Consider the following 18,545-nt stretch of genomic DNA (forward strand, 5'->3'; position numbering starts at 1 on the left):
TTCCAAAGTACTTTTTGATGTAACTGTATTCCCTGTATTCTGACATTCTTGAAGCAGCCCTAGAGCAGTGCGTGATTAAAATTAGCAGTCTTTCAGTTCATGCAGAGAATAAAGTTATAAATTCTGAGGGTGATCTCATGTGCTCAGAATTATGTCTTTTAAGGTCAAGCTGACTCAAAATATGGAGACTATAACAGTTAAAAATGGTCTTTATCTTAATGCAATGAAGGATACTTTCATGTATATTGTAAATAGTGCTAGTTAAGCCAGTGCATTCTTTATGCTATTTTCACTTTTTGATTTGGGAATATAACTATTCCCAACTTGGGAATATAACTGTAACTATTTGTAAAAATAAACATGAAGTAAATGATGGTAGTAGATTATGATCAGTCTTTTGACTTAGAGTAAAGGAAGCCCAGAGAAATATATTAGTCCTCTTAGGCACTTAATTTGGAGAAGGCAATGGCACCCCACTCCAGTACTCTTGTCTGGAAAATCCCACGGATGGAGGAACCTGGAAGGCTGCAGTCCATGGGGTCACTGAGGATCGGACACGACTGAGCGACTTCACTTTCACTTTTCACTTTCCACTTTCATGCATTGGAGAAGGCAATGGAAACCCACTCCAGTGTTCTTGCCTGGAGAATCCCAGGGACGGGGAGCCTGGTGGGCTGCCGTCTATAGGGCTGCACAGAGTCAGACACGACTGAAGTGACTTAGCAGCAGCAGCAGCAGCAGCAGCAGCAGGCACTTAATTTGTGAAATTTTTATATAGGATGAACCAAACAACTTCTGAAAAATGAAAAATAACTTCTGCTTCCTTAGTTTTTACACTTTCAGGGTCCAGGTCAGTGGCCACAACAATGGGGAAGCTTGGAGGGGTGCTTTATTTACCTCCGCTATAACCAGCATCGGTCTCCCATCAGAATACATCAGAAGTGGAACACCGGTGTGTGCTACTCAAACTCTGCTCCAAAACAAGTCCCCAGGCTGCTGCTTCCAACAGATGCTGTTCCAAAGCTTCTCCTATCTTGACAGTCTAAAGACACCACTGGTCCTAAAATATCTGCTTATATCCTCCTGATAACCATAATTCTGCCTTTTATTAATAAGATTCTGTGTCATAGTTTGGACATAAGAGCTTGGAGGTGGGGAGCCCACGCATACAAAAAAAACATAAAACAAGCCATTCTGCACAAGGGACTCATTCGTACAGCGGTGCTGGCCCAGTGCCCTGCTCTGTGGTCTCAGTTGAGCCATGTCATTTATCCTGGGCCCCAGTTACTCAGCCTGTAGAATGAGAGACTTGGAAGGGCTGACCTCAGAAGTCTTTTGCAATGCTCGTTAAGCCAAGGCTTTTTTTTTTTTTAACCAAGGATTTCTCTGAATCTTGATTGCTACTGATCCTATCTGCCTGGGTCCCTTTTTATTATCTTTAACCATTTTCCAGAGGATGTGAGAAACACTTACAGAGTCAGTTCAGTTGTTCAGTTGTGTCCAACGCTTTGCAACCCCATGGACTGCAGCACACCAGGCCTCCCTGTCCATCACCAACTCCCAGAGTTTATTCAAACTCATGTCCATTGAGTTGGTGATGCCATCCAACCATTCTCCTCCTGCCTTCAATCTTTCCCAGAATCAGGGGCGTTTCAAATGTAGGACAAGCATAGAAAATGGAGCCTAGATGCAATACATGTCTGGCGAGTCCCCTGGCTTTGCATCCCCTCCTCTGGCCACCCCCTAATCAGAAGCTGTCTAGATGGAGGCAGCCTACAGAGCCGCACCTGCAGTAGAAGCTGGGTGATTCTAAGGACCAAACCACCTGGGCTTATCTCAAGTCTCATTTTTTTCCTTCCCTGACACATGCTCACAGGAAAAACAAAGGGAAATGTTTCTGAAGGAAAGTTCTTGGCTCTCTTTCTCTCTTCTCTTTTTTTCCTCACAAAAGGGACTTTTCTGGAGAAAGAGGGAAGGGAGAGCAAAACAAAAAAGCAAATGAAGTACTTGGAATAGTCTATGCCGGGACTCCCACTCAGGCTTGGAAAAGCCAGCTCTCCGTCAGCAGTAGTCCAGGTGCAGCAGCCACTTGGGGCGCTGGGGCCTCCCTGAGTCACGGCCCAGGGCCTGTGGGGGACAAGCCCCTGGTGACATTGCCCACAGGAAAGCAAGCCCCAGGTCAGCAAACTGCCAGCCCCCATAAGCAGATCTAATTATGATCGCTTACTTCAAAGAAGGATTTAACCCCAAGCAGATTTAGCAGGGTTGCTTCCAAAGGGCAGCAGGATTCCCGGGCCTGACCTTTGAGAAAATCCTAAAGGCTTCACTGCTTCAGGAATTCAGCAAAGCCAGTCACTGTGGCTGCTTCAGAACACAGAGAAATGCAGAGAATGCCACTTTAAGTTATCACAGTCCTCCTAGTGAGGGTGTCTAATTTAGCATAATGAGTGTCTGGTGAGCGTGGACCCACAGCATGTGCGCTGGCAATCAGTTGGGGGCGGGGGGGCTGGACAAGAACACTGACAGGAAAATATATAAAGTACTGAAGTATAACCTATTGAGTCAAAAATACTATTTCAAAGCCATAGAGTAGCTGGACAAGCATGTACTTTTGGTGACATATCCCAGTAGTGCTCATCAATGTATTACTATGAAAAACAGCTTGAGGCATATCATTTTTAAATGCAGTTTTGATTTTTAAAACTTTCTACACAGCACTTTTGTAGGAGGAAATGGCAACCCACTCCAGTATTCTTGCCTGAAGAATCCCATGGACAGAGGAGCTTGGGGGCTACAGTCCATGGGGTCACAAAGAGTCGGACCCGACTGAGGCGACTGAGCAAGTGCACGCACGACACTTTGTTCATGAGAGATCACTGCGTACTTGCTCTGGTAAAATGAAACAACTCAGATGGAGGGGTGGGGAATTGGGATTGTTCGTCTCGAATTGGTCAACATGAAGTTAGAAAATAAATACACTTGGGACAAGCTCACTGTATAATGACTATAAAAGTATTTTGCGAACTATAAAGCTCTCCATCAACTGTTATTATTTCCATGATTCTCATAATACACAGAAATTAGGAAAAGAAAGAAAAAGAAGCAGCTAGGTAAGTACAGTCTCTCCATCCACATGCTTCATTTATATACAACCACTGTAGATGAATTCACCTCAGGCATTTAGCTTAGGTGGGAAATTGCAGAAAAAAGCAGACATATCTCATTCTAGACCAAATGGTTGACAAACAGACCAGAAAATAATTCACACAGCTGTTCTCTAAAATTATTAGATTTCAGATCTTTAAAAGAGATATCAAACAAGTTGCTACTATTAGCTGACCACAGTCCAATACAAGACACCTAGATATACGTGATTTTACACCAACATTAAAATCTTGTTTTCACTACCTATGCTTGAGGTTGGAAAGTTCAGAGAAGTTGAGGAGGTGGAGTTTATTCTGGTTGGTTTCCCCAAAATATCAAATTAGACCATCTATTTATCCAAACATGGAGAAGGAAATGGCAACCCACTCCAGTGTTCTTGCCTGGAGAATCCCAGGGACAGGGGAGCCTCGTGGGCTACCGTCTATGGGGTAGCACAGAGTCGGACACGACTGAAGCGACTTAGCAGCAGCATTTATCCAAACAAGAAGCTGCTAAACTTGAGCCTCTAGGAACAGAAGACAGGCTTAAAACGGGGTGTGTGTGTGTGCGAGCACCTGCATGCGTGCACCAGGTTCCTCTGTCCATGGGATTTTCCAGGATTGGAAAATCCACTGCAAGAATGGAGTGGGTTGCAGTTTATTTCAGGGAGCTTCCCCACCTAGGGATGGAATCTGCATCCCTTGTGTCTCCTGCATTGGAAAGCTGACTTTTTACCAGCTACACCATAAGAGGAGGGTATTACATGTACTACTTCAGCCTTTGCTCCCTCATCCATTTCTCCTCCCTCAAGGGATGTGCCGAGTCCGATAATGAGTAAATATTACCAATAACTTCCAAGAATTTTAACACAAACCTATTCTGTTTCAGGCTTTTAATTACTCTGTTATCAAAGTAACTTTTTCTACAAATAAACTAATATGGGAAGATCAGATCTCCTTTTTGTAACTAAATAGACACAGCAAAGCTGGGACCGGTGAAGCTCTTTCCAAATGGCTCTTATTTGCAAGCCCTAAACACAGACTCGGACACGGTTGGTAACTCAAAGCATCACGATTCAGTGTTATTGGTTCAAAGATCGTGGAATTCACAGATGTAACCATTCAGCTGAAGGAAGGAAAAGGAAAAGAATAAGATAAAAAGAAGATGCTGAAAAAGCTGGATAGTATCAAAGCGTTTCTATTTGAAGTCTCTGCTTCAAACGTGGCAATCCCTGGTCTGAGAAAACTACCTACATATTTGAGGTCTGCTGCGGCTAAGTCGAGTCAGTCGTGTCCTACTCCTAGCGACCCCATAGACTGCAGCCTACCAGGCTCCTCCATCCAAGGGATTTTCCATGCAAGAGTACTGGAGTGGGGTGCCATTGCCTTCTCCATATTTGACGTCCATGGGGTTGCAAAGAGTCGGACACGACTAAGCAACTAACACACATACACTGAATTTTTAAATTTGTTTTGTTTTACACTGAGTTTTTAAGAAGTACGCAACCCTGAGAAAGTTAAGCAGGTAATTCTAGTTAAGTAATTTATAACAACCAAATAGTAAGATTTTCCATAACCGTGTTAAGAATGAATAGGATTCATTTTATTAATAAATGGTTAAATTGAGTAATTTGTTTCTCCGAAGAAGTGGATTTTAACCTCAAAGAGGAAAAATAGATTATTTCTAACAAACGGCAATTAGTAGAGAGGCTTTTCAAACGGAGGTGCTTCGCTGATCAAGTTAAAATGGAAGCTCCCTGAGTATGGCTTTCTGGCTTTTCACATCAGTGTGTCATACTTGTATGAACCCCCAACATGGTCACATTAATAGTTCCAGGCAAAGTCTGTCTCACTCTCTGCAAACCATTCAGAAGTTAGGAATTAGGCCCCAGGCAAGTGTCTCCGGAGCTCCTGGATGGAAATCTGACCCCTGGAGGGAAGTGGGCAGGATGAGAGCGCGCCCCCCAACGAGCATGCGCAGTTACCTCTCCCGCTCCTGCTCCAGCAGGTTGGTGAAATCGTCGCTCTTGTTCATGTAGTCCGTGTGCTTGTGCTTCTCGTTCTCCAGCTCGTACACCGTGCGCCTGTGACACTTTTCAGCCAGAAGCAGCTGCTCTAGCATGCGCCGGTAGGTTTCCTTCTGCTTTTCCTCGAGTCTGTCCAGCTGAGTAAGCCAACATGGGAAAGAATGTAATATTTTATTTCATTTACTTATGACTCTAAATAATAATAATTTGTCTCTTGATTTATCAGGGCTTCCCTGGTGGCTCAGATGGTGAAGAATACGACTGCAAAGCGGGAGACCTGGGTTCAATCCCTGGGTTGGGAAGATCCCCTAGAGGAGGGCATGACAACTCACTCCATTATTCTTGCCTGGAGAATCCCATGGACAGAAGAGTCTGGTGGGCTGCAGTCCATGGGTTCACAAAGAGTGGGACATGACTGAGCAACTAAGCCCAGTGGTTTATTACCTGAAGGGGAGGGCATGGGGTCTGCTATTCTCTGCTTTCCCCCTGATTCCATCATGTTCTCTAGGTCAGCTGACTGTATGAACTAGGTGGTAAGGCTGTAGTAACTTCTGGCCTCTGACCTTTTTCTATGAACCTATGCGTGGTTCCTAAACAGACTTACTGTTTCGATGAGACAGCACAAAGGCCTGTACTCAGAAAGAAAGAGAAGAGCATCCCACCTAATCTCACAAAAATAAAGAGCTCGGCAGGCACATATAACAAATTCCTCCCCTGGTAGAATGAAATTATCATTGCAACCCTTTTTTTTTTTTAAGGCCTGTAGTTAAGTGAATTTCTAGGAAAAGTATGTGAAGGACCCACAATCCTCTCCTTTTAAGAGATACTAAATATAGGGAGAGTCTCAGAATTTGTGGAGAGCACATATCTCAAACTAAGAGATCTTATCAAATATTTTTACAGGACGTTTTGTGCCTGTGTCTCTGGCCAGGCTATAAGATCTCTAAGGCACCATGCCTTGGTCATCTTTTTAGTTCCTGGTGCTTAACACAGAGCTTGGGACAACGTAAGTGTTCAGTAAATGTTTGTTGAATAGGACCCAATCTTACAGTATTGATAGTTCTCCATCCTACTCTCCTCTCCAAACCCTAGTGCAGGAGTTCACAACCCTCAGCACTAGTGACATTTATGGCCAATTAATTCTTATTTCCTGTGCATTGGAGGATGCTCAGCGGCATCCCTGGCCTGTGACCTCTAGATGCTGGTACTAAAACCTGCAGTTGTGACAAAGCTATCCACAAATGTTGTCAGATGTCACCTGAAGGGAAAGTCCCCATGCCCCTCCACCCCCCTGTTGAGAATCACTGTTCTGGGTGAATCAGACATATTTAGGATCCATTCTTTTTTTTTTTAGCTGCACTGGATCTTTGTTGCTGAGGGCAGGCTCTCCCTAATTGTGGAAAGCAGGGGCTACTCTCTAATTGTGATGCTTGAGCTTCTCATTTTAGTGGCTTCCCTTGTTGGGGAGCATGGGCTCTAGAGCATGGGCCCAGTACTTGTGGCACACTGGCTTAGGTGCCCTGCCGCATGTGGTATCCTCCCGGACCAGGGATCGAACCTGTGACCCCTACATTGGCAGATGGATTCTTAACCACTGGATCACCAGGGAAGTCCTAGGATCCATTCTTAATCCCACAGCCAACTCCGTAAGACTCAGTGGAGTAGCTCCGTGGGGATCAGCTCCAGAGCTATTCTTTGGATGTTCCATGTTTGCCCTTCAGTCATAAGGAGGATCTGAGGTTCCCTCCACAATTGTATATATCCCTTCATTGTGAATGAATCATTTGTGGGGCCCAAAGCAAAAGAGATATTACCCCCATAATCCTCAGTGCCTTCTGATTAGACCTCCACCCCCTTGCCTAAGAGCAGGTGACCAACAGACTGGGGAAACCCAGGCGATCTGGTGGCCTGTCATGCCTGAGATCATCAGGGAGGCTAATTGTACTTTTATGTGTTCTGATACATTTCTGCAGTGTAAATGGGACAGTCTATACAAGAGACTTTCTCACTGAGACAGCTCCTATTACAAAATATTCTCCCCAAGCACTCTGCATCTCTCCACGAGTGTGATTTTTACCACATGCTATCGAATTTGTCAAGCATTGCTGGAACATCATCAGAAATGTAGAAGGAGCAACTCTTTCCCCTTTTTGATCCTTCTGACTTCATGAAGCTGAAACTCCAATACCTTGGACACCTGATGAGAAGAGCCGACTCACTGGAAAAGACTGATGCTGGCAAAGATTGAGGGCAACGAGGATAAAGTGGCAACGGAGGATGAGATGGTTGGATGGCATCATCGACTCGATAGACATGAGTTTGTGAACTCCAGGAGTTAGTGAAATACAGGGAAGCCTGGTGTGCCGCAAGTCCATGGGGTTGCAAAGAGTCAGACACCACCAAGCAGCTGAACAACAACTTCGTTGTAAAGTAAGGCCTTCCCTCCTTTTGAGACTATTTGGAAGAACAGCTTCTACCTGTTTCTTGATACCCTGACCCACTCCTCCCTAATGAAGGAAGGGTGACATATTTGAAGGTTATATTTCGGACAGGGAGCTGGGCATTAGAAGTCCAGCTTTTTCATTTCTTAGTTTTGACCCTGTCTACATAAAATGGTACTCTGTGCTCTGAGGGTCCAAACTCTCCCTCACTGCTCCCTCCAGAGTTTAGGAGAGAAGCTGATAGGAAACTGGTGGTGGTGATCTATCTATTTATGTCAATACTAAAGTTAATCTTTCAAGTCATATGTCAGACTCCTGCAGTTATTCCTCCATCCTTTCAAAAGAGGAGAAGATGGGGGCGTTATTAATTGGATGGTTGACTGAAGTATCCAGAGAGAGAGACACTGTCGGGGTATCTAGAGAAAAAACAGCATATGCTGATATTAATTGCTCTGGGGCAGCCTAGGTGGGACCTCTCGGCCCTAGCTTAAATATGTTCTGTCCCTGTGGGCCCTTGGCTGTTCTGTTCTCAGCAGCTACACGCTGGGGCTAGGCCCCGAAGTGGCTGGTGTCAGGGGCCACATTCACCTCACCTGCATCAGCTCTGCTCGACCTCAGTACTGACTGCATAATCAGGAAGATGGTCTTTTTTGTCCCTGAATGCCTATGGAAGGATGCTGAGACGCTGATGCGTACACTGCCTTTTCCACCCAGAACTGCAAACCTAGATTTTAAACCGCAAAGCTAGTAAATTCCTCTTTAGCAACAAAGCATTAGTGTATGAGGATTTAGCTTTCAGTTTTAAATTCTGGATGTAAGAACTGACATGGGTAGCAATAGAGCAGACTTGCCAGACCCTGTGACTCGTTACTTTGTTTGGAACGGCACGGAGCTCCTAGGAGAGAGCTGAGGTGGACTAACCTCCTATATCTGTGTGGCTTGTCCTGAGACTCTGAAGACCGCTCCCATAACTGTGAGCTCTGTAGATTCGTTAATTGTGTACACTGTGTCCCATGGCTTTTGGTTTTCAGGCTCCAAACGGTGGCTCAACCACAGAGGAACAGGAGTTCTTATTACTGAATAGTGAAAGTGAAATGGGCACCGATTCTTTTGGAAATGTAGCTTCCACTTGGATAGAGGTGGAAGGAAAATTGAATGAGATCATCATAGTACCTGAATCAAGTTGGTGGAGAAGTTCAGGGACTTGAGATGGGGAGAAATTTCAGTATGTTTCAGATGAAAGAATCACGATTTAGGAACTGATTTTTAGTCTATTATCAACATAGGGCTAAGGGGAAGAGTATTAAGGAATTTAGGAAGCGAGAAATCTACTTGAAATGGGAGGTCTTAAAAGACCAAAGTGTGTTTACACAGAAGGAAAATGGATCGAAATGCTCTGAAAGATAAAGCTATAGAAAAGGAGATATTTTAGTCCTTGTTGAATCACAGTGGGTGACAGAGGAAGAAGAGACTGGAGAGCCTAGAGAGCAGAGCAACATGACACCCCCCTCCACCAAAAAGAATAGATGAATCAGGATCCAGGAAACACTTGGGGAGCATACTGCAAAACTGCGGAGGTTCTTCATGAGATCACACAGCGCCCTTCTCTTGCAGACTGCAACAGCTATTCAGATTGGTTACATAAAATGTAGACAGACGTAAGAATTAAAACTTGAGAAGATCAGGGTAGGATATTTGAAACAATTTGGGGAGAGTCTCAGGGTGTCAGCTATCCCAGACGGGCTCTGAGTGAACATACACAAGAAACTTGAAGATGTCAATTTTGAGGGAAAGATGAAATGAAAGGGGAGTAGGCCAGGACAGCAGCAGATGTGTCCAAGCACAGGTGTGTTGTGGAAATCTCCTGAGGAGGGATCATCCAACTCAAGAAAGTAAAAGTAGATAAGATTTGTGTTAAACAAGGGTTCCTCTTGGCAGACTCGTCACTCCTTGGTTTTGCTTCTCTCATGGAGGGTGACCACACGATGCACAGTGTGGAAGGTAATATACAGAAAACAAATGTCTGAGTCTGAAAGCATCGGGTGTGTGTGTGTGTGTGTGTGTGTGTGCGTGCACATGCTCAGTTGCTCAGTTGTGTCTGACTCTTTTGCAACCCCTTTGACTGTAGCCTTCCAGTCTCCTCTGTCCATGGAATTTTCCAGACAAGAATGCTGAGGTGGGTTGCCATCTCCTATGCCAGGGGATCTTCCTGACCCAGGGATTGAACCCATGTCTCTTGAATCTCCTGCCTTGGCAGGTGGATTCTTCACCACTGGCGCCACCTGGGAAGCCTGAAACCACAGGGTAAGTAGAGGCAAAAAAAGATAAAAAGGAAAAAACTCTACAGCCCCTAAAATAGTGATGGAGGAAGAGGGGGACCATTTGAAAAACTAGTCAAAATGTTGAAGACAACAATACCAGTAAAACTCAGCTGAGCCTTCCTACTGGAGAAAAGTTGTGACAAAAGGCAATACTTTTGTTGCCTTGAGTAGGACAAGTTACTTAAGAATTAGAAAGTTCAAACATAAGAGAGAAGGGAAGTTCTGAGGAATGGTCACCTGGGTACGGTATGGTTCCCACTTGGCAGTAAGGCAGGGAGGTTTCAGAAAGTCACCTGGGAGAAGGGGTGCTACCCCTGAAATAAGGGGGCAGTAAGAAAAACCACTGGTATGAGATGGGTTGCCTAGTTCTGGGCATTGTTAATGAAAAAAGCAAATGATTTCAGAGGTTTTAAACATTCAGGTGGGAAGACCTAGGCATATAGGATGTCACCACTCAAACATCCCTGAGCTTTGAAAAAAGAGAGATGTGTTTCAAGTGTCACTCAGGGCAAGGATAGTACATGCAAACAGATTCCTCCACCCCACCCAAGGTTCGCCATGCCCCACAATTATTAAGCTCTTGATGGTGGCAGACTCCATCTGATGGGACAGCTTCCCCCACGCTGACTAGCATCCTGTCAGAGCTAAAGATTTTCTCTATCCATCCTCCTTTCCTCAGACATCCCCAAAATCTCTGCTTCAGTCTTGGTAAGAGTAACATGAGTCTGCGTTATGCTGAGTCCTGAGGTCAAGAAATCATTCCTCTTGAGATAAATTGACCTTGGAGCTGGGGCTTTTCTTGCATTTTTAATAATTTATGAATGCGAGATTGATACTATGGTAACTGCATGTGTCCTAATAATCTTTAGCCTCTTTGAATAAACAGAATAGAGGAGGTCAGGATATATTCATTCATCTTTGAAAATGCCTCAGATTAAAATCCCTCTGGCTAAGGCTAAGCAGAATAAGAATTTGGGAAGGAAAGAAACCGAAAGCTTAATTTCTTTGAAATTTTGCTTAAGAATTAAGAATTTTGATATCTTAGAATTTAATGTACAAGGAAGTTCTGGGGGATTTAATATTCTCTGTTTAATTTCTCCCCAGATACCTGGCAAGGGGGGGAATCTACCATGTTGGGTTCACTGCTTAACCTTTAATGGGTTCTGTTGGATGACCTAGTTGGGCCTAATTTGGTATGAAAAGTAGAATGAGCAGTGGTTTTTGGCTTGAGGTACAGCATGACTTCTGGGCTTCCCAGGTGGCCCTAGCCGTAAAGAACCCACCTGCTAATGCAGGAGACATAAGAGACACAGGTTCGATCCCTGGGTTGGGAAGGTCCCTTTGAGGAGGGCATGGCAACCCTCTCCAATATTCTTGCCTGGAGAATACCATGGACAGAGGAACATGATGGGTTACAGTCCATAGGTTCACAAAGAGTCAGACAGGACTGAATTAACATGAATGCATGCAGATACAGCATGACTTCTAGGAACAAAAGCTAGACTATCTGCTCATAGTCCCAGGAGGTAATGGAACAGTGACATATGAGATTCTTGCATCATGAACTTGGAAGCAACTCCCTTGCTCCTGAGTAGCAAGAACTTGATTATAAAGCCCAAAGGGTTAAGAAACCAAAAATCTATAAATGGTAGGGGAATCTTTTCTCCTTGCAGCATCCTCTTTCTCTCGTTTTTGCCAGTGTTGGGAAAAGTAGCTTCTGTTTTTCCCTCTTCCTCATCATTCACTCCTCCCCAGGGAAGAACAATGCTTCAGACTGTTGAGCGGGGAAGGAACCAAGAAGCATCATCATGTGGGCGGGAGGCAGTGATTCTGGGTGTGTGTGCTCTGAAGACCTACCTCTCCCCTTAGGGGTCATTCCAAGCTCTAACTTGGGAGAAAAGAATTAAGATGCCCAAATGATGCTCTTTAACCAAGCCGAGTTCTTCAATCCAGGTGGTTATAATAACAATATAAAATTGATCTTTCCCCTGTGTCTTTTACTCCTCACATCCCTCCAAGTTGGGAACTGATAAAGAGTGTGAGCAATTATCACCCTCAGCTCCCAGCAAATACTGATATTTGTTGAGTAGCTATTATGTTCCAGAAACTATGTTAAAAGTTTTCCAGGCATTGCTTCATTTAGTCCTTGCAAGTCCATGAGACGTACACGTGACAGAGAACCCCAAAGCTTAAAGAGCGGAAGTGACCTGAACAAGCCAGGGATTATCTCAGATGTGAAATTGGATCCAGCCAGTTGACTCTATCCTATCATAATATGCATGCGTGCTAACTCACTTCAGGTGTGTCTGACTCTTTGTGACCCTATGAACTATAGCCTGCCAGGCTCCTCTGCCCATGGGATTCCCCAGGCAAGAATATGGAGTGGGTTGCCATGCCCTCCTCCAGGGGATCTTCCCGACCCAGGGATCGAACACACATCTCTTATGTCTCCTGCATTGGCAGGTGGGTTCTTTACATCTAGCGCCACCTGGGAAGCCCATCCTATCATATAATTCTCTCTTATTGTTTAGAGAAAAGATGAGAACAGAACTCCAGTTCATTCTTGTTGCAGAAATTACAAAATTGTGGAGCCATCAATCTGTTGTGAATACATTCTAAAGCAGATCTTTCTGAGATCTGTCAAACTAAGTTGCTGCAAAGGCTTGTCTTAAGTTAAATTACAACAACTTGCTTCATACTTTTCATTTCTGTGTTCATTATTCATTTATAATACTAATTTCACATCTATGATTTTTTTTACATGAATTCCAAAGGGTCAGTATGTCTAGATCCATCAACTGGTTCTCTGATTCTGCATCCAAATCCAACTTTGACGTGAGAGTATTTTTAACATGTACTTTTAACATTATGAGTAATTAACAGCAAGAGTTTCTAATACAGTCCTGTATAAAAATGATTAAATATTGTCCTATTAGATTCCCTGCTCTAAACCTTCCATTGGGATTTTGCCTCAACTTTTATGTTTTAGCCACTCACATGAGACCATTTAAATTATGACCAAGTCTTTTATAAGATATAAAAACCAAGTGGCTTTATAACCATAAATATCAATAATAAAAATCAATTTAGTTTTAGGCTACCAGTTTGATAATAATCTGAAAATGCAATGCTAAAACCCATAAGCACCTCAAAATTTTATACATATCACCTGTAAAAGAATAAAAAACTGAAGAGCAGGTAACTGTCATAACCACATGAGAAATATATTTTGGGCTTTAAGTACATTTAAGAAAATACTTCTACAATTCTTATCAGTGAACTGTATCCACAATAATTCATGAATTATTAAATTATACTTTAATTCTAGATTGAAATTAGTCACTGAGTTAGTCACTCAGTCTTGTCCGACTCTTTGTAACCCCATGGACTATAACCCACTAGATTCCTCTGTCCATGGTATTCTCCAGGCAAGAATACTGGAGTGGGTTGCCATTCCCTTCTGCAGGGGATCTTCCTCACCCAGGGGTCAAACCCAAGTATCCTGCATTGCAGGCAGATTCTTTACCATCTGAGCCACCAGGGAATAGGGCATCTTAAATAAATGTTTGCCTTTGAAAGGAAATGTTGAAGTGTGTCAAATGGAAGGATGCAGAGACCTCCCTTTGAGGCTCCCTGCTGGGGGACTTGTAGGGGTAAGTTTTTACCTCTGAGATGGGTTTCTCATACACATCTTCTCCTATGGACTTCTCCTGGGCCAGGATGGCGTCTCGGTGCAGGACCCGGAGCACTTTCTCTGGCTCCGCAGACCCGTAATGAGCCTCCAGAACCTCAGGCTTAGTTTTCTCCGTCTTCAGCATGTGGATCACATCTTCCCTGGCCTGTGATGGAAAGCACAGCAAGGTCAAACGGTTGACAACATGTATCCTTTGCCGGGCTCACAAAATCAACACGGAGTTTATTGAATATATCCCGTGTCTCGTCACGGTTATTGGCAAATCCACTGGGTGCTTTTTGTTCTTTTTTTTTTTTTTTTTTTTTTTACCAAAAGCAGATTGGCAAGCAGATACTCTGCTTCAGGTTGCTAGGAAGCAGGCATGCAGAGAAAAGGGTTTGTGCTAATATTAACTACATAAAAATTGCTGTAAGTAGAAATGATTCTGAGAAGGGGGAGGACTGCTCCTAGGGGTACTTAGCCCATTTCAGTGCTCATGAGGTCAACGACGATGTAAAGTTTTCTATTTATGCCCTCAATGTAGTACTCAAATCTGGCTTAAAATAAAACCCTGCTCTCTCCCCTTCTGGTTTTTACTCCATGTGTAATTAACAAAAACAACCTTTATTAGCGATTTCCTGTTTCCCATCAAGTGATCCATCTTGCACAGTAACACATGGTCGGCAGCTCACATGATGCTGGGTGGGGCTTCTCAATTTAATGTATTCCCACTTGAAGGTGAAAAAAATGTGTTTTTATAATACCAAAAGCATTTTGTATTGGGCTATAGTCGATTAACAATGTTGTCGTTTCAGGTGAACAGCAGAGACTCAGCCATACATAAACATGTATATGAAATTTAACTCCTGTGATATCCAGACTGCCAGTCAGAGGAGTCAGGTTGATGGAATGGGAGTTGTTCTTTTGTTTTTTTTAGCAAAATTTTAGTGTCTTGTTCACGCTCTTGAGAAAACCACATGACTATAGGCTTTCAGTCCTATTGACTGTGGTCCGCATCACATAATACAAATATATCTGAATATATTTCCTACTGATGAGGACTGATGAACTTTGTAGCTATGATGGAACTGACATTGACTAAACGTACTCCCATTTGGTTGTATACTTGTTTTTCCAGTAAAGGTGATGGGTACGAAGTACCCTGACTTCATCCCAGCTTGGACCAAAGAACAAACTGGTGGCAACAGAATTTCAGTCTGTGACAGTGGAGGAGATTTTTTTCCCCTATGTGATGCTAATAGTGGGTTTTAAATCATAAACCTGGCTCATTATCACAGCATTCTAAAGAAAGGAGCTAACTCTTATCTCTGAGACAGGACCCCTAGTATAAAGTTTGTCTTTCATGAGATTTCTTGCTTTTATTGCTTTTTCGTAGTCTCTGAATTCATCTAATTCCAAATGGCCAAAGATGAATTTATTACAGAAACGTCAATAGACTGGAATTTGCAGATTTTCCCCATATTGTTTCTGCCACATATACATGTGTTCTTTCAAGACAAAAATGGAAAATATTAATTTTGAAGAAACCAGTGGTTTGGGATTAGTGAGAAAGTGTAAGTCAGAAAATAGTTTAATGGAAAGGCAATGTGTTTCCGTGCAGGGCAAAAGGACAAAGCACAGACACAGCGTCAGGCTAGCTATGCAGCGTTTTTTGCAAATTAGAAAGAGGTGCCTGCTTCTTCCAGGAGTCACAGCTCTGAGTCAGGGTGCAGTCTGCCTAGCGTGAAAAGTGGACTCCTACCGAGTCCTTTGCCAGGCACCCCTGTACAAGGCCCAGCTCCACATCTGTGTATGGTGATCTTGTCCTGAAGGAGTCCAAGGTATGTCCATTGTTATCAGACAGTGTAAACAAAGAGCTTTACAACTGTAAATAGGTAGCTATTTTAGTTTAAAAGTTTAAGCTATCTGGTTCAAAAATATGTAAATATTATTGGTATGTTTCTTTTTAACCAAATCTTTCGAATTCTCTTAGAAGAAAACAACTGATATGAAACACCCATTTCTTCTCTCCCTAAAAAATGTGCTTATGCTTGAACTGTATTGATTGTGATATACTACATATACCACACATTTCATTCTGAGTTCAATTACCCTAGACACCAATTACCAAAGGAAAAGAGGTCATGGTTATGTAACACTGTGCATTATATATTTAGAATCACATTATTCATCAGGAACTAAAAGCTTTTTAATTGCTATAATAATAATCATGGAAGGAATATACATGTTGCCTATAAATCACTGCTATTTAAAATGGTTTAATATGGTAAATCAGTCATTCATAATTCACTAATTAAACCATGGTATCTGTTTCATCAGTGAAATAATGAAGATGTGATCACAATAAATATTTTTTATTACTTTAAACATGACTCAATAATTGAATCATGATTCAATTAAATAAAACCACTTTACATCTCTGCTTTGAGAGTCTTGTTAATTTTTGTAGAAAGGAATGAAATTCAAAGTGTAAGAAAGTTCCTGTTGTTGAACATGACTGTTTTCACGTGGAAGTTTTACCACAAGCAAGCAGTTAAAGTCTTAGGGTTCTGGGTAGCTGTTAAATAAACCACTGTATTTAAAGATGTAAAACAACCAGAGGGAGAAATACTTTGAAGAGAGTTTAAGAAAGGAGAGAGAAGGAGATCAGAGGGAGAAGAGACAATGAAAATGTTTAGTTGACTTAGCCATGATGATGGGGAATGAATAGAAGATTAGGGTATAGAAACAGGCACAGAGGGATCCCATCCTTTCTTCCATCCTACATAGTAACCCTTCCTGCCAAGGGAGGCCTACAGAGTCCAAGAACAAAGATGGCCATGCTGAATTGAAACCGCACTCCAGGAACAATGGGTTGTCTCAACTGGCTGCATAAAGAGCTGATCCAAAACATTTGAGGGCAGCAGAGAGCCGCTCTGCAAAGCCCAGGGCCAACAGGTGAATATGTGATTCATTCACCAAGTGAAAGGTGGGTCTCTGGACTTTGGGGCTTCCCCAGTGGCTTAGCTGTAAAGAATCCACCTGCAAGTCAGGAGCTGCAGGAGGTGTGAGTTCGATCCCTGGGTCGGAAAGATCCCTGGAGGATGGCATGGCAACCCACTCCAGTATTCTTGCCTGGAAAATCCCATGGACAGAGGAGCCTGGTGAGTCCATTGGGTCGCAAAGAACTGGACATGACTGAAGCGGCTTAGCATGCACACACACTGTGGACTTTGCTGTCAAAGTAGGGAGGGAGGCAACAGAATAAGACACAGGAGAGGTGGAGCCCACACAGATGACATAGTTCAAAAGAGGGCTGAATCCAGTCATCCCTTCAATAAATATTTGTGCACATTCAGTATTGGAGATATAATTGCACTCTGAGGCATTGCACTCTAGAGGGAAACCACAAAAACAATTGAAAGACATTTACATTATAACACGGTAAGCCTTAGGACGGAGGAGATATCAAAGACTAAGAACTTCAGAAGAGTCTTTATGACTTGAATCTGAGCTGAGAGGAGGCTTCCTGGAGAAAGTGACATGAAATCTCACATGAGTACTTCAGCTGGATAAAGACAGGTGGAGCTAGGGTAAGACTGTTCTTGGCCAAGGGAAGCCTGTAGGCAAAGGTCAAACTGAATGGATTTAGATGCCTGCGCTGAGGCCACAGGAGGCTAGAGTGATAAACAAGGGACAAGTCATGAAAAGCCTGTAAACCAGATAGTGAGTGTGCGTTTTATCATGAAATAGCAAGAAACCTTGGACTTTCTTTTTGTTTGTTTGTTTGTTTTGTTTGGGCTGAGCTGGGTCTTCATTGCTGTGCCCAGGCTTTCTCTAGTTGCAGTGAGACTAGTCTAGAGACTAGACTACGGGGGCTACTCTGTGGTTGTGGTGTGCAGGCTTCTCACTACGGTGGCTTCTTTTGTTGCGGAACGCAGATTCCAGGTGCATGGGCTTCAGTCGTTGCAGCTTGCAGGCTCAGTAATTGAGGCTCACGTGCTCTAGAGCGTGGGCTCAGTGGTTATGGTGCATGGGCTTTGTTGCTCCTCAGCTTGTGGAATCTTCCCAGAGCAGGGATTGAACCCGTGTCCCCTGCATTGGCAGGCACATTCTTATCCACTGGGCCACCAGGAAAGTCTGAGCCTTGGAATTTCTGAGCCACAGAATTGTGACATGGTCAGATTGGTGTGATAGAAAGCTCATTCCCTGTGTTAAAAACGCACAGATTCTGAATCAGCATGTCTAATGGTGCGATCCAGGAACTGTGATTAATGCAAAGCTGCACTGAGACATCACTGTGTTCATGTGCTTGAGCGTGTTCAACTCTTTGTGACCCCCATGGACTAGAGCCCACCAGAGTCCTCACTGTGTGCATGAGTGCTAAGTCGCTTAAGTCATGCACAACTCTTTGCAACACTGTGGACGGTAGCCTGCCAGGCTCCTCTGTCCCAGGGATTATCCAGACAAGAATATGGGAGTGGGTTGTCATGCCCTTCTCCGGGGGACCTTCCCAACCCAGGGGATCAAACCTAAGTGTCTTTATATCTCCTGCATTGGCTGACAGCTTCTTTACCACTAGCCCCACCTGGAAAGACCAGGCTCCTCACTACTTTAGGTCAATTCAACACCAAAAGCACTTAAATTATCTGCTATGTTAGCTCAAGCCCCCCAGCAGGACCATCTGATTCCCAAGGATGTGCTTGCCCCAGAGGTTTCTCCTGTTCTCATTGGGTCTTCAATCTCACTGATCTTCACCAAGGAATTGTGGTCACTTGAGACCACCAATATAAACCAGGAGGGTTGCAGGGAACTGGTGAAAGTATTTGCTACCTCTGTGCAAATGAAGGTGACCAACTGTCTCATTTTGGGACTAAGAAGAACAAAATCCCACAAAACTGGACTTTGGCAAATCAGGACAGTCCCAGGCAAACTGGGAT

General features: G+C 43.5%; 1 protein-coding gene across 4 annotated transcripts in view; it reads right to left on the reverse strand.

Annotated features, from left to right (window-relative positions):
- Positions 1–18,545, reverse strand: part of FILIP1 (filamin A interacting protein 1) — a 221,516-nt gene that overhangs the window by 60,820 nt on the left and 142,151 nt on the right. For all 4 annotated transcript variants that reach the window (XM_061427232.1, XM_061427230.1, XM_061427229.1 and 1 more), the window contains 2 exons: positions 13,598–13,771; positions 5,129–5,307 (listed from right to left, as the gene is read on the reverse strand). In XM_061427232.1, coding sequence (XP_061283216.1) covers positions 5,129–5,307; positions 13,598–13,771 — 353 coding nt within the window. The remainder of the gene's footprint in view (positions 1–5,128; positions 5,308–13,597; positions 13,772–18,545) is intronic.

This window comes from Bos javanicus, chromosome 9 (assembly GCF_032452875.1).
Source record: "Bos javanicus breed banteng chromosome 9, ARS-OSU_banteng_1.0, whole genome shotgun sequence".
NCBI lineage: Eukaryota > Metazoa > Chordata > Mammalia > Artiodactyla > Bovidae > Bos > Bos javanicus.